This window comes from Triturus cristatus, chromosome 1_1, assembly GCF_964204655.1.
Source record: "Triturus cristatus chromosome 1_1, aTriCri1.1, whole genome shotgun sequence".
NCBI classification, from domain to species: domain Eukaryota; kingdom Metazoa; phylum Chordata; class Amphibia; order Caudata; family Salamandridae; genus Triturus; species Triturus cristatus.
This window is the reverse complement of record NC_140579.1, coordinates 43,491,726-43,513,087: the sequence shown is the minus strand read 5'-3', so window position 1 is coordinate 43,513,087 and position 21,362 is coordinate 43,491,726. Positions and strand designations below refer to the sequence as shown.

The 21,362-nt window shown below is 43.8% G+C and overlaps 1 protein-coding gene across 2 annotated transcripts in view; it reads left to right on the top strand.

Annotated features, from left to right (window-relative positions):
- The window catches only part of LOC146869314 (solute carrier family 12 member 6-like), an 818,593-nt gene that overhangs the window by 219,222 nt on the left and 578,009 nt on the right, over window positions 1-21,362 (top strand). The window contains exons 3-4 of one of the 2 annotated variants that reach the window (XM_085647962.1): window positions 9,375-9,506; window positions 17,473-17,619. In XM_085647962.1, the coding sequence (XP_085504088.1) occupies window positions 9,375-9,506; window positions 17,473-17,619 (279 nt within the window). The remainder of the gene's footprint in view (window positions 1-9,374; window positions 9,507-17,472; window positions 17,620-21,362) is intronic. The other variant, XM_085648043.1, reaches the window with a different exon arrangement.

The following is a 21,362-nucleotide window of genomic DNA, read 5'->3' as shown; positions in this document are numbered from 1 at the left end:
CGTGCGTGCACGGCACTAACTGCGTAAAGTGGGCGCGCGGTGCGCGAAGCGCACCGCGTGCTCACTGTGCGCGCACGGAACGAACTGCGTTTAGTGGGCGCCACGCCACGAATGGCGTAAAGTAACTTAGCATTTAAAAAAACGTACAAATTCACTGAAGAAACCATAGGTTTCACACATGTTATAGTTAGGAATTAGCATTTAAAAAACCTTAGAAATTCAATGAAAAAACCAAAGGTTTCACACATGTTATAGTTAGCTGGACATTTCACTCGTAAAAAACCAATGAAATTCCCCCATTATAGTTAGTGCAGGCAACTATAACTCACGCGACCGCAATCCTCTGCTGATGACATATGTGTCTTTATGAAAAAAAAATATTTGTAATATATGTATAGCTAAAATTTAATGGAAGAAGACATGGGCAAATAAGTGTCTAAATACAGTATTAGCATCAGCAGAGGATTGCGGTCGCGTGAGTTATAGTTGCCTGCACTAACTATAACGGGGGAATTTCATTGGTTTTTTACGAGTGAAATGTCCAGCTAACTATAACATGCGTGAAACCTTTGGTTTTTGCATTGAATATATATATATGTACGTGCCTATGTCTGCGCATAGAGAGGTAGAGATAGGTAGTGGTAGAGAGTAGTAGAGAGAGAGGTAGAAGAGTAGAGTAGAGAGTGAGGAGTAGAGAGTGAGGAGTAGAGAGTGAGGAGTAGAGAGTAGAGAGTGAGTAGAGAGTGAGTAGTAGAGATAGTAGAGAGTGAGTAGTAGAGTAGTAGATATAGAGAGTGAGTAGGAGAGTAGTAGAGAGTGAATAGTAGAGAGTAGTAATAGAGAGTAGTAGGGACAGAGTACTCGAGAGTGAGTAGTAGGGAGAGAGTAGTAGGGAGAGAGTAGTAGAGAAGAGAGTAGTAGAGAGTGAGTAGTAGAGCGAGAGTAGAGTCAGTAGTAGATAGTAAAGAGGGAGTAGAGAGTAGAAAGTGAGTAGAGAGTGAGTAGTAGAGTAGTAGAGATAGAGAGTGAGTAGTAGAGAGAGAGTAGTAGGGACAGAGTACTCGAGAGTGAGTAGTAGGGAGAGAGTAGTAGGGACAGAGTACTCGAGAGTGAGTAGTAGAGAGTGAGTAGTAGAGAGTGAGTAGTAGAGAGTAGTAGAGAGAGTAGAGTCAGTAGATAGTAGAGAGTGAGTAGGAGAGAGTGAGTAGTAGAGAGTAGAGTAGAGAGTAGTAGAGAGTAGAGTAGTAGAGAGTGAGTAGTAGAGAGTAGAGTGAGTAGTAGAGTGTAGTAGAGTAGTAGAGAGAGTAGAGAGTGTAGTAAAGCGTAGAAGAGAGTAATAGAGAGTGAGTAGTAGAGTGTGTAGTAGTGAGTAGTAGAGAGTGAGTAGTAGAGAGTGAGTAGTAGAGAGTGAAGTAAAGAGTAGTAGAGAGTAATAGAGTGAGTAGTAGTGAATAGGAGAGTGAGTAGTAGAGTGAGTAGTAGAGAGTGTAGTAGAGAGTGAGTAGTCAGTAGTAGAGAGAGAGAGAACTAGAGAGTAATAGAGAGTAGTAAAGAGTAGTAGAGAGTAATAGAGAGTGAGTAGTAGAGAGTAGTAGTGAGTAGTAGAGTGAGTAGAGTAATAGAGAGTGAGTAGAGAGTAGTAGAGAGAGAGCAGAGAGTATTAGAGAGAGAGCAGAGAGTAGTAGAGAGTAATAGAGAGTGAGTAGTAGAGAGTAGTAAAGAGTAGTAGAGAGTAATAGAGAGTGAATAGTAGAGTTAGTAGAAAGTGAGTAGGAGAGTGAGTAGGAGAGTGAGTAGGAGAGTGAGTAGGAGAGTGAGTAGGAGAGTGAGTAGGAGAGTGAGAAGTAGAGAGTAGTAGAGAGAGAGTAGTAAAGAGTAGTAGAGAGTAATAGAGTAGTAGAGAGTAGAGAGTGAGTAGTAGTGAATAGGAGAGTGAGTAGTAGTGAATAGGAGAGTGAGTAGTAGAGTGAGTAGTAGAGAGTGAGTAGTTGAGTGAGTAGAGTAATAGAGAGTGAGTAGTAGAGAGAGAAGTAGTGAGTAGAGAGTAGTAGAGTGAGTAGTAGAGTGAGTAGTAGAGTGAGTAGTAGAGTGAGTAGTAGAGTGAGTAGTAGAGTGAGTAGTAGAGTGAGTAGTAGAGTGAGTAGTAGAGAGTGAGTAGAGAGAGTAATAGAGAGTAGTAAAGAGTAGTAGAGAGTAATAGTGAGTAGTAGTGAATAGGAGAGTGAGTAGTAGAGAGTGTGTAGTAGAGTGTGTAGTAGAGTGTGTAGTAGAGTGTGTAGTAGAGTGTGTAGTAGAGTGAGTAGTAGAGTGTGTAGTAGAGTGAGTAGTAGAGTGAGAGAGAACTAGAGAGTAATAGAGAGTAGTAAAGAGTAGTAGAGAGTAATAGAGAGTGATTAGTAGAGTAGTAGTGAGTAGTAGAGTGAGTAGAGTAATAGAGAGTGAGTAGAGAGTAGTAGAGAGAGAGCAGAGAGTAGTAGAGAGCGCAGAGAGTAGTAGAGAGTAATAGAGAGTGAGTAGTAGAGAGTAGTAAAGAGTAGTAGAGAGTAATAGAGAGTGAGTAGTAGAGTTAGTAAAGTGAGTAGTAGTGAGTAGAAATGTGAGTAGAAATGTGAGTAGAAGAGTTAGTAGAGAGTGAGTAGGAGAGTGAGTAGGAGAGTGAGTAGGAGAGTGAGTAGGAGAGTGAGTAGGAGAGTGAGTAGGAGAGTGAGTAGGAGAGTGAGTAGGAGAGAGTAGAGAGTGAGTAGTAGTGAGTAGTAGTGAGTAGTAGTGAGTAGTAGAGAGTGAGTAGTAGAGAGTGAGTAGTAGAGAGTGAGTAGTAGAGAGTGAGTAGTAGAGAGTGAGAAGTAGAGTGAGTAGAGTAATAGAGAGTGAGTAGTAGAGAGTAGTTGAGAGAGTAGTAGAGTGAGTAGTAGAGTGAGTAGTAGAGAGTGAGTAGTAGAGAGTGAGTAGTAGAGAGTGAGTAGTAGAGAGAAGTAGAGAGTAATAGAGAGTAGTAAAGAGTAGTAGAGAGTGAGTAGTAGTGAATAGGAGAGAGTAGTAGAGTTAGTAGCGAGTAGAGTAGTGTGAGTAGTAGAGAGTGAGTAGTAGAGAGTGATTAGTAGAGTAGAGTGAGTAGTAGAGAGTAGTAGAGTGACTAGTAGAGAGTAATAGAGAGTGAGTAGTAGAGAGTGTAGTAAAATGAGTAGCAGAGAGTAGTAAAGAGTAGTAGAGAGTGAGTAGTAGTAGAGAGTAGTATAGTGAGTAGTAGAGTGAGTAGAAGAGAGTAGAGAGTGAGTAGAAGAGAGTAGAGTGAGCAGTAGAGAGTAGAGTGAGTAGTAGAGAGTAGAGTAGTGAGTAGTAGAGTGAAGTAGAGAGAGAGAGTAGTAGAGTGAGTAGTAGCAGGAGAGTAGTAGAGAGTGAGTAGTAGTAGAGTAGGTATTAGTAGAGTTGTAGTAGAGTGACTAGAGTGTAGTAGAGTGAGTAGAGTGTAGAGAGTAGTAGAGTGTAGAGAATAGTAGAGCGTGTAGTAGAGTTGTAGTAGAAGAGTGAGTAGTAGAGAGTGAGTAGTAGAGCGTAGTAGAGCGTAGTAGAGAGTAATAGAGGGTGAGTAGTAGCAAGAGTATTAGAGTGAGTAGTAGAGTAGTAGAGAGTGAGTAGTAGAGTGAGTAGTAGAGAGTGTAGTAGAGAGTCATAGAGTGAATAGTAGAGTGAGTAGTAGAGTGTAATAGAGGGTGAGTAGTAGGGAGAGTATTAGAGAGTGAGTAGTGAGTAGTAGAAAGTTGTAAAGAGTAGTAGAGAGTGAGTAGTAGAGGGTAATAGAGGGTGAGTAGTAGGGAGAGTATTAGAGAGTGAGTAGTAGCGACTGAGTAGTAGAGTGAGTAGTAGTGTAGTAGAGTGTAGTAGAGAGTAGTAGAGTAATAGAGAGTGATGAGTAGAGAGTAGTAAAGAGTAGTAGAGAGTGAGTAGGAGAAAGTAGAGAGTGAGTAGTAGTAGTAGAGAGTGAGTAGAGTAGTAGAGAGTGAGTAGTAGAGCGTGATTAGTAGAGTGAGTAGTAGAGAGTAGTAGAGTGAGTAGTAGAGTAGTGTGAGTAGTAGAGAGTAATTGAGTAGTAGAGAGTATTAGTGTGAGTAGTATAGTAGTAGAGAGTGAGTAGTGTAGAGTAGTAGTAGACTAGTAGAGAGTAGTAGAGAGTGAGTAGTAGAGTAGTAGCGAGTGAGTAGTAGAGAGTAAAGAGTGACTAGTAGTAGAGAGTAGTAGAGTGAGTAGTAGAGAGTGAGTAATAGAGAGTAGAGAGTGAGTAGTAGAGTTAGTAGAGAGTGAGTAGTAGAGCGAAGTAGAGTGTAGTAGAGAGTGAGTAATAGAGAGTGAGTAGTAGAGAGTAGTAGAGAGTGGGTAGTAGAGAGTGAGTAGTAGTGTGTAGTAGAGAATGAGTAGTAGAGAGTAGAGTGAGTAGTAGAGCATAGTGGAGCTTTGGTGAGCGTAGTAGAGAGTAATAGAGGGTGAGTAGTAGAGAGTAATAGAGTAGTAGAGAGTGGGTAGTAGAGAGTGAGTAGTAGAGTGAGTAGTAGAGTGAGTAGTAGAGTGAGTAGTAGAGAGTGTAGTAGAGAGTAGTAGAGTGTAATAGAGGGTGAGTAGTAGGAAGAGTATTACAGAGTGAGTAGTAGAGTGTGAGTAGTAGAGTGTAGTAGAGTGTAGTAGAGTAATTGAGTGAGTAGTAGAGAGTGAGTAGAGAGAGAGTAGTAGAGAATAGAGTGAGTAGTAGAGTAGTAGAGAGTGAGTAGGAGAAAGTAGTAGAGAGTAGTAGTCAGTAGTAGAGTGAGTAGTGGAGTAGAGTGGGTAGTGGAGTAGAGTGAGTAGTAGAAGAGAGTGAGTAGTAGAGAGTTAGTAGTAGAGAGTAGTGGAGAGTGAGTAGTAGAGTAGTAAAAAGTGAGTAGTAGTAGAGTGAGTAGTAGAGAGTTAGTAGAGAGTGAGTAGTAGAGAGTAGTAGAAAGTGAGTAGTGGAGAGTAGTAGAGTGAGTAGTAGAGAGTGAGTAGTGTAGAGTAGTAGTAGACTAGTGGAGAGTAGTAGAGAGTGAGAAGAGAATAGTAGAGTGAGAAGAGAATAGTAGAGAGTGAGAAGAGAATAGTAGTAGAGAGTAGTAGAGAGTGAGTAGTAGTAGAGAGTGAGTAGAAGAGTGAGAAGTAATGAGTTAGTAGTATAGAGTAGTGGAGAGTGAGTAGTAGAGAGTAGTGGAGAGTGAGTAGTAGAGTAGTAAAGAGTGAGTAGTAGAGAGTAGTAGAGTGAGTAGTAGAGTAATAGAGAGTGAGTAGTAGAGTAGTAGAGAGAGTAGTAGAGAGTAGTAGAAAGTGAGTAGTGGAGAGTAGTGGAGAGTACGTAGTAGAGAGTGAGTAGTGTAGAGTAGTAGTAGACTAGTGGAGAGTAGTAGAGAGTGAGAAGAGAAGAGTAGAGAGTGAGAAGAGAAGAGTAGTAGAGAGTGAGTAGTAGAGTAGTAGAGTAGAGTGAGTAGTAGAGAGTGAGTAGTAGTAGAGAGTGAGTAGAAGAGTGAGTAGTAATGAGTTAGTAGTAGAGAGTAGTGGAGAGTGAGGAGTAGTGGAGAGTGAGGAGTAGAGTAGTAAAGAGTGAGTAGTAGAGAGTAGAGTAGTAGAGAGTAGTAGAGTGAGTAGTAGAGTAGTAGAGAGTGAGTAGTAGAGAGTAGTAGAGAGTTAGTAGAGTGAGTAGTAGAGAGTAGTAGGAAGTGAGTAGTGGAGAGTAGTAGAGAGTGAGTAGTAGAGCGTGAGTAGTGTAGAGCAGTAGTAGGCTAGTAGAGAGTAGTAGAGAGTGAGTAGTAGAGAGTGAGTAGTAGAGAGTGAGAAGAGAATAGTAGTAGAGACTAGTAGAGAGTGAGTAGTAGAGTGAGTAGTAGAGAGTACTACTCACTCTCTACTACTCACTCTCTACTACTCACTCTCTACTATTCACTCTCTACTATTCACTCTACTACTCAGAGTGAGTAGTAGAGAGTGAGTAGTAGAGAGTAGTAGAGAGTGAGTAGTAGAAAGTGAGTAGTGGAGAGTAGTTGAGTGTGAATAGTAGAAAGTGAGTAGTGGAGAGTATTTGAGTGAGTAGTAGTAAGTGAGTAGTAGAAGAGTGAGTAGTAGAGTGAGGGTGGTAGAGAGAGAGTAGAGTAGAGAGTAGTAGAGTAGTAGTAGAGAATGAGTAGTAGAGAGTAAGTAGAGTAGTAGAGAGTGAGTAGTAGAATGAGTAGTAGAGAGTGAGTAGTAGAATGAGTAGTAGAGAGAGAGTAGCAGAGAGTACACATATACGAAAGACATGCCACACCACTTACATTACACTCCAAGCATAAACACCACACAGGTACATAAGCCAATGATAAAAGACATAATCCCCACTCTGAAACTCAACAGGTGACCACCTACATGGACTGTCCAACTAATGACGACAAAGCACATCCATGACGCTCCCTCTGAACACCCTCCTCCCCCATGCTGTCACACGTTCCCACCATTACATGCACGTGTTTCCTGCTATGCTATGTAAACCAGCACCCGAGTGCGTGAGTACTGGGCCCTCTCCCTGCAGTCAAGGGACAGAAGGTCCGAATCCTGTTAGCGTTATATGTGCTGATTAACATGTGAATGACACAGAAGCCAATGGCTGAGACCTCCTGCCCTCTCTGCCCTCAGCTGTGCGCGGAGGTCTCGGTCCTCACTGGTTGCTTTGTACAGGCTCAAGAAAGAAAGCACATTCTGGAAAGAAAGTCCGGAATACGAGGTTGATTGTAGCATAATGTAACTATTGTGGCATGCCATGATAACGTCTGAAGCTAGTTCTGGCGTGTGTCGAACATACTGCATTCTGGGGCTTGTAGTTTATTTTTTAACATTGTAAGTATTTACAGAGATTATATTTGCTGTTGGCTAAACAATCAAGCATTGGCATAGCCAATAGGTCTCGCCTTTGGGACCTTATAAGTATTTAGTTATGCAGCACAATATCCTTGGTGCAACAACATCAACTGTTGCGTGGCTAAACACTTCTAAGGTCCCAAAGGTGAGACCTATTGCCTATGCCAATGCTTGTTTTTGTTACCCACCACTCCCCATACGCTCCTTGTTGCTCTCTGTTCTCTCCCCTCCGCTGTGGTATAGGTTTCTCCTCCTAACCTCCCAGCCACTATTCAGTTGTGTTACCCCAAGCTTTCCATTTTTAGGCATGTTTATGTATTCGCTGTTTCTGCAGGGCCTGGCAGCATCGGTGTTGCTACTGCGCCCGTCCTTCCCCCTAAATGCGCTTTGTGTATATGTTATTGCTTTCTTTAGTTTTGGGGATGGCCACGACCTTAGATGTAGAATACTTGTGAGGGCTCGTCGTCCCCTTGTGTGCTCTTCCCATTTGTCTTCCGCTCACTGTGTGGCCGTGGGCTATAAAGAGTTCTGAAAACGCTGGATCTGGCTGCATTGGACGTCCTGTGAGGCTCAAGATTGTCTACCAAGGAAAACATTTCATTGTCCCCAAACTGAATTTGCCCAAACTTCTAGAAAGCTTGCCAATAGAGGATGCCTACACTGTGCGTGTGCTATGAGTATCTGGAACGTGTCATCAGGGTTATCTATGTGGCCTATCAGCCAGAACTGCCGACTCTGGAACTGAAGAACCAGGTTTAAGTCTTGTCTTTGGCTCAACATCCTGTCATTCTAGGAAATGACGTAAACTCCTGGTGCCATAAAAACAGGAAAGAAGCGCGTGATCTCAGGTAAACACCGAGAGGGAATGAAGAGCGCCAGCTTTGCTTACAAAGACCTCTAGTGTATGTGAACATTTCTCTGCCACCTGCCGATGGCTCCTGTTTGGACAATGAAGTGTCGATACACGTGCTGCACTTTTATTGTTCCTTTCTTCATAACCAAATGAGTCCAGTTAGTAGTGTCACCATAAGCACTGTTATTTTTGCCATCTTAACATCCACACGAAACTTAAAACTCAGCAATTTACATGCTCAGTCCCTGTTTAACTGGTCATATGCACCACTTCACCGTCATCATGCACATACATTTTGTTTGAAGAACAACTAAGGAAATAAACAGTACAGTCCGACTCCTGGTTTGAGAATTATTCCTGAATTCAACAAATAAAAAGTAAATACATACAAACAACAAGCGCGGCCAGTGATGGGGCGGACAGAAGATGTGCACGCGGCGGGTGCCTTTACTGGGGGGGGAAAAAAAAGTCCACAGAGTATCACGCCGCCAGTAAAGGGGCCAATACCCGCGTGCACATCTTCTGTTTCAGTTTGTCTCCCCTCGTGCACGCTGGAATCGTATGGATTGTAAAAGGCCTCTCATGGCAGTGCTGCGCATGCGCTGCTTTCGCCAGGCCGAGACCTAAAAAAAGAGGAACGCGCCTACCAGTGCTGAAGCAGTTGAGTTGGTAGTGCATGTGCGACATTGCGTTCAGTTACGCCCATTCACAAGTATGGTGAAAGGCAGGCGCGCAACGCCTATTGGGCTCAAAGGGCTTCAGCGCCCCCTCCCTCTCGTGTGTGTCAGCCCGGGCTGAGACCGCTTCCCTGGCACCGACACCGCCGCACCCGAGTGCTTCACATGTCTTTAAAAGGCCATTTGCTTGTTAATGAGTCTTTGTTGTTTTTTTAACCCCTTCTTAGAGCCCTTGCATCTCCACTCTGCCTATTGCTGGAAGTATCAGCCCCCCCCCCCCCAACTTTTTAGTAGCCCCCCGAAATTTGGCTCTAGTTGCACCTCTGGTGAAAGACATAAACTGTACGTTTGATACTAAGTGTTTGCCTTTTGTCCTGCACTGTGAATTCAGCATAGACGTCTCTATGGTGCCCGTGTTTATATCGGGCATATATTGCATGAAAAATGGTGATGACCTCGGCTACCTGGGTACGTTTACCATCGAAGTACAGGGCAGAGTCCTGTTATTGAAAACATTGCTTTCCTCTCTCTAGCTTCCCATTCTACTTCACATAATAGCTGTTTTCTTAACCTCTTTTGTTCCATCTCCTTTCTCTTCTCTGTCGCGCAACTTCTCATGTCTGTTCTTTTCTCTATGCCCTCATCTTTTAAATGCTTTTTTCATTTTCTCTTTTTTTGTGTTCTTTTTCTATTTCACATTCTCATTCCGATATACTCGGCTGCCACATAAGTTGTCTTTTTTTCTTACCATCTTCTTGTTCTGCTCGTCGTTCTTTTTCTTGTTCACTACCCCTTTTTCCATCTGTCTTTCTCTCCTTCACAAAATTGTTTTTTTCTTCATCTTTCACACGTCTTTCTTTTGTCACTTTCCTCTCGTCTTTTACATAGTTGCTCCATTTTCGAATTTATCTCCCTCATATTGTCTTGCTTTTTATGTTTTTTTGGTCTGATTATTTTAGGAAGAAATGGATACCAGACCCAAGGTTTCATCGCTCCTCAACCGTCTGGCCAACTACACCAACCTGCCACAGGGAGCAAAGGAGCATGAAGAGGCAGAATGCTTGGGGGAGGGCAGGAAGAAAACATATAAGGTGAGGAGTGGAGAGTGGCTGAGTAGGTCACAATGAAGAAAGAAGAGTTTTATTTGACGCCCATTCGCTCCTCATGGGATGTTATATTATGAGAAGAATAGATCTCAAGGACCCCGTTAACATCTATCAATCGCTTGTGTAGCATAGTATAGCCCCAGATGTTCCAGCGGATGGTAACACATTAAGCTGTCTTTCTAAAGTCCAGGATTGTTCTTGGCTGCTTCAGTGGCTCATGGTTGTGTGTCAAACGGAGGTCCTCTGCTTTGCTCCTTTGATGTAAAATAACAATTCCCAATTATAGTTTGCCTGCACTTTAAGTCATGCGAGGTCAATATGTATTTCTTTACAAAAACTTGCTTCCCATGACCCGTTTTACAAGGTGGCTTCTGAGAGGACACAGACGGTACATTTTGAGACACATTACGTTAGGATTTCCAGATCACTCCATAAGTGCTTTTTGGCTCTTCAGCCCTTTCTTCAAGTGATCCGTTCCAGGTTAGTGATGGCGCACATGGACCGTGCCACGCCATACTTCTGGAAAAGGAAAATAGGAGTTGCTCTCCCACATCATGGAGGGCATGTTATGGCTGCTCTCTCACATACCAGAGCTCAACAACTAGAGGGCAGACAACACAATGAGGCGTCTTAGCCCCGCACGTTCTTAATGCTTAATTCCGTCTTTAATTTCCAAAGCTGCCTTTGTCATTTCCCAGAATATCCTGCTCAAATGATTCACGTTCAGGTGCCGACTTGATGTGGAAATTCAGAAATATGGATGGACGAAAAGAAGACTTTAATTGCTGGTGGAAAGACATGGAGGTTGAATGGGAGAAACATGGAGTTTTTCTTGGCCTCCTTAAAATCTGCCATAGCATTTAGCCAGCTTGGAGCCTCGTGTGCCTTTGAACCGTACTCTTGGTTCCACCGGTGCACGGCCTTCTTTTATCCAAGGCGCGGACTGAAACAAAGGCATTTTCTGCTTTAGTTTGTTTTTGCCTCCACTTTTCCTCACTTTTGGAAATCCTGCTGGAACTTCATATCTGGCATTCTTTGCTTTTACCTTCATAAACCCAGCCTCTGCCTGTAATAGATGAACTGGTCCCTTTCGAAAGCAGCGATGGTGCATGAGCTAGGTTCGGAACCACGGCTGCTAGATGGATGGCTGCGCACGCCCCGCAGTGCCATCACCTGCATGGGACAGACCCTGCATGCAGTGTCAAATCACTGCATGGAGCTAATGCATCTTCATTGGCTTCTTCTAGTAGTTTTTTCTTGGAAAATATGTGTAGGGTGGCCCTGTAGCTTCTCTCCTGTACATTTTGCAAGCAGTACACTGGGTGTTTCCTACCAAAGTAATGCTTGATTTGGCCAGGAGGTTCTGCCAGATCTAATTCCCCTCTTTCTTTACCCTTTGCTATGGAATCTACCCCCAGGTTGGCACTGGAGAGAAACCAGGACCCAGCTGTAGGATAAAACTACCTTTATTGTGACTTTGTTACTTTGTCTGTTGGCCTTTGATTAATAACCCCCCCCCCCCCCACTGACAGCCGTAAACGAAACACTGCGTAGTATTGTGTGATGTAGCAAAGAGATAAGGTGGTGGTGGGTACCTGGTGAACGGCCCCTACTCCATCTATGGAATTCACCTGCCCAATAGTGCTCTGCAGCAAGCCATGAACCAGCAAAGGACAACAGTGTGCGAGTTTCTCTCCAATGGAGTGCTTGCTGCTCCGAATATGTTTACAGAGACGTTTTAATGCATGGGCAAAGTGGGCTCTGGCCCAGGGCCCCAGCCTTTCAGGGGGCCCCCTGACTGTCAGCTCCATTATCCAGAGTTTTGCCCTAATGACCTTGAATATTTCTTAAACAGTTTGTTTTAAATACTGTTTTCCTTTAATTTATTTCTTATGTACCTGATGTGTGAGAGTCTAGTACAGCCATTTTGCAGAGAAATTTTGTGTTTATGTTTCATGCAATATACATTAAAAAAAGTTTATTTTAGATCAAAACGAGGCCTAACATATAAGAAATGGGAGGGCGTCACGAAGATTATTTGCAGTAATATTGGTGAGCTGCTGCTGTGTTACAATATTGAAAACTCACATAACTATCCCTGAATATTAGATGTAAACACATTTAGGGCCTTATTTATGAGAAGTGATGCATCGCTGTGTGAAAACAGGGTTGTGTCACTTCTTAGTGCGCCCTCCTTGCGACATGATGGATGTGTCATATTTACTGTATGACACATCATGTCGCAAGGAGTTACAGATACGTCAGAAATACTTGCGTATCTGTACGCGCAAAAGTGATGCATTGCTGGGGTGTGTCTGAAAATAGACGCAACTCCAGCAATGTGTCCTTTCACATGGGGTAAGCCCCATGTGAAAGGGCTTGTATCAGTCTTACGCCTGCTGTGAGGCAGGTGTAAGATATTGACGCAATGGCGTCCTAGAAGTGGCGCACTGAGTTCTCATAGATTTCAATGCACCACTTCTACGATGCATTTTGCGGGGCAACACCCACCCTGCATACATTATGCCTGGCGCAGGTATAATGTGGTGCAGGGGTTTACAAAGTGAAGCATCTGCCTAGATGCGTCACTTTGTAAATAGGGCGTAACATTGCACATATTTTACGCTGCCGGTGCTTCACAAAAAGTGACGCTCCAGCGGCATAAAAATGAGGCAAGGCCTCATAAATAAGGCCCTTAGAATTTGGACAAGTGTTTCTTTGCACTGTCAGGGACCTAATGAAATGAAATAGTGTATTTAATAAAGCGCGCAGCTACTCAGACTAGAGTGTCCTGGCGCATGACAGTGGGAGGAAAACGTGCGTAAAAGACCCATCAGTTATCAAAAAGCCACGTTTTTAAGTTCTTCCATGAAAGAAAGTAGGTCTGTAGTGAGTCTCAGAGACTCAGGGAGGCTATTCCACAATTTTCCGCCTAGAAAGCCGTGGGATCTGCCTCCAATGTGGGCACTGCATATTTTAGGCATGATGGCCAGGTTGGCATTGGAAAAATTTAGGGGTCTAGATGTTGTGTAGTGATTAACACGCTTATTTATGTAGCCGGCTCCTAAGCCATGGAAAGCTTTAAAGAAGATGGTCATCGCTTTGAAGTCGATCCATTCTTTTATGCGGAGAGACTTAAGAATAGGGGTCATACTAGATCTGGGTTTAGGTCTCAGGATGGCTCTGACCGCCGCGTATTGTACCACTTGTAGGCGCTGGATAAGGGATTTGGGAAGACCAAGGTATAAGCTGTTGACATAGTCAAGTTTTGATGTCACCAGAGCCTGCACCACGATCTTTCTGCTCTCAAGCGGTAACAGTGGCAGGAGTTTTTTTAGCATCTAGAGTATGCCAAAGCAAGCGCCAGTTAGATTTTGAATTTGAAAGCGCATGGAGAGTGTCTTGTCTATGACAATTCCTAGGTTTTTGACTTTCTCCTTTTCAGCGGGCGGGGGCGGCAGATCTTTTGGCCACGAGCTCCAGTCAGGCGTTTCTGGATTACCAAAGAAAACAACTTCAGTTTTCTCAGGATTGCACTTCAGCTGATTGATCTTAAGCCAGTTAAAAACCTTTGTGAGGCAAGACCTAATCATTGCCCCGTCAAAGTCGGTTCCTTTTTCACACGTAAAAATCAGCTGAGTGTCATCAGCATAGAAAACAATTTTGACGCCCTCTTCCTCTATCAGAAATGCAAGGGGGATAGATATATATTAAAAAGGGTAGGACTGAGATGGAGCCCTGAGGGACACGTACATTCATGGCCGGAACTGGGATGAGAAAGGGGGGAGCCAGATGTCCTGAGATCTATTTACCAAAAAGGATGACATCCATGTTAAGGCGGTCCCCGCCCCCAGACCGATGTTAGCAAGTCTCTCCAGGAGCCTCTCATGTGGGAACATATCAAAGGCTGCCAACGTATCAAGCAGTATGAGAACAGGCTTGCCTCCCTAGTCCAGCTTACCCTTGAGAAATTGAGTCACTTCCAGCAGAGCGGACTCTGTACTGTAGTTAGCCCTAAAACCGGATTGGGACTCATGAAGGAGCTTCCCATCTTCAATGTGTTTTTGAGGGCCTTGTTTACATGCTTCTCTAGTACTCTGGAGAGGGTCAGAAGAAGGGAGATTGGCCTGTAGTTGGCAGGGTCCGTCGGTTTGACGTTATTCTTTTTTATCAGTGGAAGAATCTTAGCATTCTTCCATAATTTCTACTTGTTGCCTGAGGAGAGAGAAGCATTAAAAAGCTGGTTTACTGTGGGGTTTATGGAGGGAGCTAATAGGTTCAGGATATTCCCTGGACATGGGTCAGTAGGAGAGCCAGACTTAATGCTTTGGAGAGGGGTCAGTGACTCTTCAAGCTGAAACTCAGGGAAAGCTAGTAAAGATGGAGGATCCAATAGGTGAAATTTGCTATTAGAACTAAGGTAGAAGGTCAGTTCTTCCTCTGAGATGTTAGTGAAGGCTTGTTGGATCATGGATATCTTTTTGTGGAAGAATTCAACTATTTACTTAGACCATTCTTCAGTGCATGGCCCTTCCTTTGTGCCGGCTTTCAGGGCAGTAAAGGATTTAACTATGCTAAAGATTTCCTTACTCTTATTTTGGGCATTTTCTATCTTGGTTTGAAAGAAGTTTTTCTTGGCTGCTTTGACGAGAATGTAATGAGCTTTTAAGGTGTCTTTATACACCTTCCTGTCCTCAGGTAGATAGGATTTACGCCATTTCCGTTCAATTTTTCCATAATTCCTGTTGCGAGATCTGAGGGAATCGTTAAACCATGGAGCTGGTGGGGCTGACCTCTTTGAGGAGCGGCAAACAACCGGTACCGCTGCATCAATGTGGGTTCGGAGCCATGAATCTATTGACAGGGCGTCCGAGTCGGGGCAGCCAGACAGCTCTGGTGAGGAACGACCAAGGGCGTCTGCTAACATCGGGATGGATATTTTATGGAACGTCCTGTAATTAGAGACCCTCTGCCTTGTGTTAGCTCGAGGGGCTGTGGCAGAGTTGGGAATGACACATTTTAATAGGAGGTGGTCAGACAAGGTAATGGGAAGAGGTAGGCTTACTGATATGTCAAAGTTGTGAACGATTTGGTCTAGGGTATGGCCCTTCTCATGGGTGGCCAAAGAAATAGATGGAAACATGTTGCAGGCCTGCAGCGCCTCCAACAAGGAAATTATTTGAGGGTCATTTCCATTGTCCAAAAGTATATTGAAATATCCCAGAATGCGGCAGTTGTTGTATTTTAAGGCCAGGGAGATGGTGGCTGTATTAAGTGTAGTAATAACATTTCCAATAGCACTGGGAGGTCTGTAAATCCGAAATCTAGCTATGCTATGATGGGGGATAAGGTACAGCAGAGGCCTAAGCAGTCTAGTTTTTTATTGTAAATTATGGCAACACCTCCCTCCTTCCCATTCGATCGGTCCCTCCTAAGAATTTTATAACCCGCAGGGATGGCCAAGGTGATAGTAGGGTTGGAGGCTTCAAACAGCCAGGTCTCAGTGAGAAATAAAAGATCAGACTGTTTGTCTAAAAGTAGGCCATAAATGTATGGTTCATGCTTTTGCATAGAGCGACAATTTAAAATGGTGACCTTTAAGTCCTCTGTTTTCTTATTGTTTTTACACTTATTGTTGCGTGGGAGGATATTGGGTGCGAGTTTCCTGGGCTGGAGGAGAGTCCAGTTGCACTTATTGCATTGAAAGTCTACCTCCAACCTCGGATCTGCGGCTGTACACTGACATAATGGTAGCCGCCTAAGGCTAAGCAGTTTTTTCCTATTGCAATATAGTGGAAGAAACTCACCGGAGGGGAACTGGGCAGCATGGCCGGCGCCGAACGCCTCCAGGCGCAGACAGTCTTGCCTTCGGCGCGCCAGCGGCGCACCTGCTGCGCACGTCCACTTAGCGTGTCCGTTTGCATCGGGAATATATAGGCTAATGCCTATGATGGAAACTGGATCGCCAGCGCAGCTGAGGAAGCGGATACTGCGTAGGCATAAGTGAGGAGCCCGATAGTAGCCCCAGCCCTCCGCACAATTGGCATATCAGCCGCGGCGGACCAGGACTGGAGGAAAAGCGAGATGCGAATCGAAGCAGCTAAGGAGGTGGAGGCAAGCAGAATCAAGTAAAGTGCAAGTGCGCATAGGTAGGAGAAATTGTTAAAAAGCACAGAGTAATTCAGCCAGACATATACAATTTAAAAAGTAATAAAAACCTAGTAGCAGGGGAGGAAACACTAAATCCTACAGCTATCAGCTGCGCGCATCCATTTGCATCGGAAATACATAGGCTGATGCCTATGATACAAACTGGATCGCTAACACAGCTGAGGAAGCGGAAACTACGTGGGTGGAAGTGAGGAGCCCGATAGTAGTCCCAGCCCTCCGCACAATCGGCGTATCAGCAGCAGCGGACCAGGACTGGAGGAAAACCGAGATGTGAATCGGAGCAGCTAAGGAGGTGTAGGCAAGAAGAATCAAGGCAAGGGCGCGTAGGTAGGAGAAATTGTTAAAAAGCACAGAGTAATTCAGCCACACATATACAATTTAAAAAGTATTAAAAACCTAGTAGCAGGGCAGGAAACCATGAATTCTACAGATGTAAGCTGCGCCTGTCCATTTACCTCGGAAATATATAGGCTAATGCCTATGATGCAAACTGGATCGCTAGCGCAGCTGAGGAAGCGGAAACTGCGTGGGAAACAGGGGCTCAAATTAGATCATAAATTCAAAGGTGTCCTGAACAGGGGCCCCCAAAATATGTTTGGCCCAGGGCCCCCCAAATCCTTCAGATGTCCCTGTATGTTTACATAGGTGATGGTAATGCGGAGGTACAGTCTACATGTTTATGGTTCCACTAAACCCACTAATGCGGTGCTTTCTGTTCCCACTGGTGTTGATGCAGAGACACTGGTGTCATGGGAGAGGGCATAAAGGCTCACCAGGCCTGATGTCGAGTTTGACCAATGGGCTGCTCTGTTACAAGCGTGATGTATATCACGTGCGCCTCATTACAAGTGCATTATGGGCTATGGCACTTGTAATAAGAGGGACAGGATCTCTGTCAGCTTTGTGACAGGGCTATCTCTCTGCCAAAGCCCATAAGTTACTATCAAGTTCTCCATTTTTAGCTGACTCTTAATGCTCCTCTCATCATCATGCTTTTTTAGATTAGTCACTGCGTGGTAGCTTGTTCTATTGCTAATTATGAATAATAATGCCATGAAGGAATGCCTTTCATTTTTTCACAGTAGATGATAGCATTGTTTTCTACCTATATATTTTCAATATGCAATAGCAGAGGAAAACTGCATGTGTCTTGTTGCATGTCCTGGGAACTGGAGGGTGGGGGCCACCACTGAGAAGGAACATGAGCCTTATGGCCAGCAGTGGAATAGTAGCCAGGTTGAGCAACCTGCACTGGGATGTGTATCGCAGAAATATTGTTTGACAACAGCTTCAACTTTAAGCATAGGTTGTGTCAACATTTGAAACTGAATACTGTAATGGCAGTGACAGGAATTGTGTGATTGCTGCACTGTATAAAATGTTGTGCCTAGTTAAGAGGGAATTATCCGAGGAGAGTATCCTGCTAAGACGGCGTGGGCATTTCATGGAGGTCTTATGGGCTAGAAAGATGTTATCAATATTTGAAGTCACGAGCTATGGGCGCTGTATTGACTTCTTATGGAACAGAAGCAGAATCTGCATTAAATTAATGATTTAAGAACATTTATTTAACTGGATTTTATGAAAAAGTTTAGCAGAATGGTTCAGCAACATCATCATATTTTTCACAAATTCATAAGTTTTTAACTCTTTCTGCTACACAATGTATTTAACGGCTGGTATATCCACGGAGAATGGCAGATAATTAGTTACACCATTTTCACTGCAACCTTTTCTAGATCTGTTTCCCAGGCTGACGTTGATCTTTCTTCTCTGGCAGTCTCCAAGGATGGGAACCTTCATGGGCGTCTACCTCCCTTGCTTGCAGAACATTTTTGGAGTGATTCTATTCTTGAGGCTGACTTGGGTCGTCGGAACAGCTGGTGTGCTTCAGGCTTTCAGCATTGTCCTCATGTGTTGCTGTTGTGTAAGTGTGATATAATACAATACAAAATAAAACCATGGACAACGTAATATATACCAACTTGATTACACCGGGGGAGTGCTTTACTTCTCCTTTCGCATTTTTTACCTCTCAGTCTATTACTTTAAAGTTTACTTCTCGAAAACAATATTTAAAATATTTTTTAAATGGCTTAAAAAAACAAAAATTGGGGAAGATGCGGAAAAAAGTACCAGGAAACGAAAAAGTTGAAAGGAAGATTAAAAAAGGCAGTAGAGAGTTCACCCATGAGAAAAACAAGGACAGAACAAAAGGAAAAATATCAAAGAAAACAAAAGGGAGGTGGGGTGAAAAAGAAAATGAAGAAAACGAAAAAAAAACAATATGGGGCTTACTCTCAAAAGAAAAAAAAATGAGTAAAAAGAAAAACATAAAATGAGTGCAATTGAAACTCTTTATTTCGGTAAAATACAATAAAAGAAACATACGTTTAGGGTAGACATCATGCATTCCAATTTAAGAGGGAACAAGCCTGTATATGTTAAAAATAAATACAGTTAAGAAATAGAACTGGTTATCAAAAACTGTGAAAGCGCGCAATAGGATACCTAAGGACAATAGTTATCATATAATTCGTAGCTTTTAAGCCACAGACAAGCCAGAGATTACTGTGCAACGTGGCAGTATCCCTTATCTAAAGTGCAAATGCATTCGTTAAATAGTTCTGTGGTCGTCAGACCATAAAATTACGTTCAAAGGCATCACACAGCAAGATTAAAATAGTTGTTTAAAAACTTCAATACTCCCAATAAGAACACATTAATTAATTGGTACTTCGGTTAACCTGAGTTCAAGGGTAAGAGAAGACTATTTACATTTTAAAACTTTAAACTAGTGACCATTGCGACGATTAATCTTGATAGGACGGGTCATCACATCTAGAATTCTCAGGGGTGAATTAGGAGGATTGCCAGTGCCTTCCTTCTATTTGCCCAAGAGTGGCCTAAGAACTTCGCAGTTGCGCACACGAATAAGGGTCTTGCATCAGATTTCCAGAGGCGCAGGGCCACTCTAGAATCTCGAGTTCCAAGTTGTCTGCCAACTGGGGTTAACCATTTACCCCTGGGTTTTGCCTATGATGTGCAGGCAAAGAGGACATGCCTATTGATTAGTGCGGGCAGGGGTAACAAGGGCAGCCCTTAGACTGGGCTTTGTAGTACAGCCAAGAGTTTATAAATACATTGATTGGCAGACTACCATGCCTGAATTGAATGTAGAGCTTCCGGTCTGCCGACACCTTGATTAAGTCAAGGTAGCTTTCTAGAGAGCGGCTGACTTTGAGGTCTCTAAGTTCTTCAGTTAGTCTGCCCTGGTTACTATTAAACCCTGCATTTTGTTCAACCCATTCCCAGTATAGTAGTTTGATCTGTCTTCTGGTATGGGTTGCTGGGCAATCAATATGTCATGGTAAGCCAATGCTGGACATAAGGCTTTTAACATGTTTGATCCAGCCTATCTTATTCGTGGTGTCTAGGGCACAGACCTCATTAAAAGCTGCGAGATAGGGTGTCAATTCGTTGGTAGTGACAATCCTCTGCCAAAATCGCAGGGAGCGGAGCTTTGCTAGATCACTAATAAGTGTAATGCCCATATCGAGCTTTAATGGGCAAAGGGGAGTGCTTTGCAGGAGGGGTACCAGATATTTGAGGAACTTGTTCTCTAAGACTGTGAGGTCGCTTACTCTTACCATGCCCCACAGCTTGACCCCATATATGGCACTGCTCACAGTTGCAGCTATACAGTTTTAGTGCTGCTGCTATTGGCTTAGTGTGAGAGAGACAGTTTTCCTTCCTCAGGGCCCCGGTTACCTGAGAACATTTATGGTAGGCCTTGTTGAGATGTCTCCAGGCAATACCCTCAGACAGTTTGATTCCCAGGTAATCGAAGGAACTCACTCTCTCTAAGGGGATATTGTCTAAAAGCAGGTTCCATTTGAAAGACTTATGGGGTTTCAGCAACATTAGCTTCGTTTTGGAGATATTTATTTCAAGGCCCCTCCCATCGTAGAAGAGCTTGAATTGATTGGTCACAATGCGGGTTTTAACTGAATGCATGTCCATGGTAGAGATTTTTCGAACATGTGAGAGGAGATCACTGACGTGAGCCCTTGTTCGTTTGCACTGAGGATCTTCACTGCAGCAGAAAGCCCGGAGGACTCCATTGCCCACATCCCTTAACGGCTGGAGCCGCCACCGTCACTGGGTCTGTGCCAGGAGGCGCATTTAAGCCGTTCCGGGCTCCCGCAGCATGGGAGCCCTTGTTCTTTTGCACTGAGGCACATTACAGCGGTAAAAAGCCCGGAGGACTCCATTGCCCTCATCCCTTAGCTGGTAAGGAAATCTACTACCTTTTTTAAACTAGGTATAATTAATAACATCTGGGACATATTAACATCTAAGAGCCCGGATCTGGTTTTTGTCACAGAAACATGGCTAACCGACGCCAGTGCTCCAGACCTGGCCAACGCCCTCCCCCCTGAATATAAAATAATCACACAAAACAGACAAGGCAAAAAGAAAGGAGGTGGAGTTGCCGTGATTTTTAGAGACCACCTAACATGTCTCACGGATACAATTACTGTCCATCCCGAACATGAGCTACTATCATTTAAAATTCTCGCAGAGAATTCTATCATATTAGCAGGTGCAGTCGTCTATAATCCGCCAGGACAACAAACCAGCGTTAGCGCCAAATTACTGAACCAGCTGCTCCCATCGTGCCTGAAACACAAAAATTACATGGTCATTGGGGACTTCAACGTCCATTACGAAAACACCGATGCCCCTGGATCAACACAGCTAAAGTACGACATGGAAATCCTGCAACTTAAACAGCTGGTCGAGGGCCCTACGCACATAGCAGGGCATACCCTGGATCTCCTTTTCACTAACATTGAGTCGACCTGCATCAAAGAAATCCTCCCCCTGCCCTGGTCCGATCACTCCATGCTTTCATTCTCTTTTAAACTCCCCGGTAAACCCGCAAAGACTAGATTTACCCCCATCACCACCAACAGAGCCTGGAGATTGATCAATGACTCCAACTTCCAAAAACACTTCAGTGAAATAGAAGTCTCACTACCAGACGATTCACCTATTTGTAGCAACGTCGTTTTGCTAGAAACCGGCATCCGCCAAACGCTGGACAAACTAGCACCCCTGCGGGAAATAAGGACAAAAATATCCATCAATGAAAAATGGTACACCCCCATCCTCAAAAGCCTTAAAAGGGAATGTCAAAAAACAGAACACCAATGGAGACAAACTAAAGACTCCGAAACAAGAGCCAACTACATCACTAAGCGGAGACAATACATCTCTGCCATTCGAGATGCAAAAAAAGCATTCTTCACACAACGAATTTACGATAATCACAACTCCACTAAAGAGCTGTTCAAAATCGTAAAAGAGCTCAGCAATCCATCCAGCACCTCACAAACCCTCACCCCCTCAACTGAGGCATGCGAACGGATTAGCACCTTTTTTTCTGAAAAGGTTAACAAAATTTATTCTACCTTTACCTCCTCCCATATCATGACCCCATCGGACAGCCCTGACGAAAACTTGCCTACATCCGACAAAGATAACATCTATCTAGACGTAGGCAACTCCCCATGCCTAACCAACTTCCATCCACTCTCCGAAGAGGAGGTGTTAGCGGTTCTCAAAACAATTAAATCCGGTTCTCCTGCAGACCCCTGCCCATAT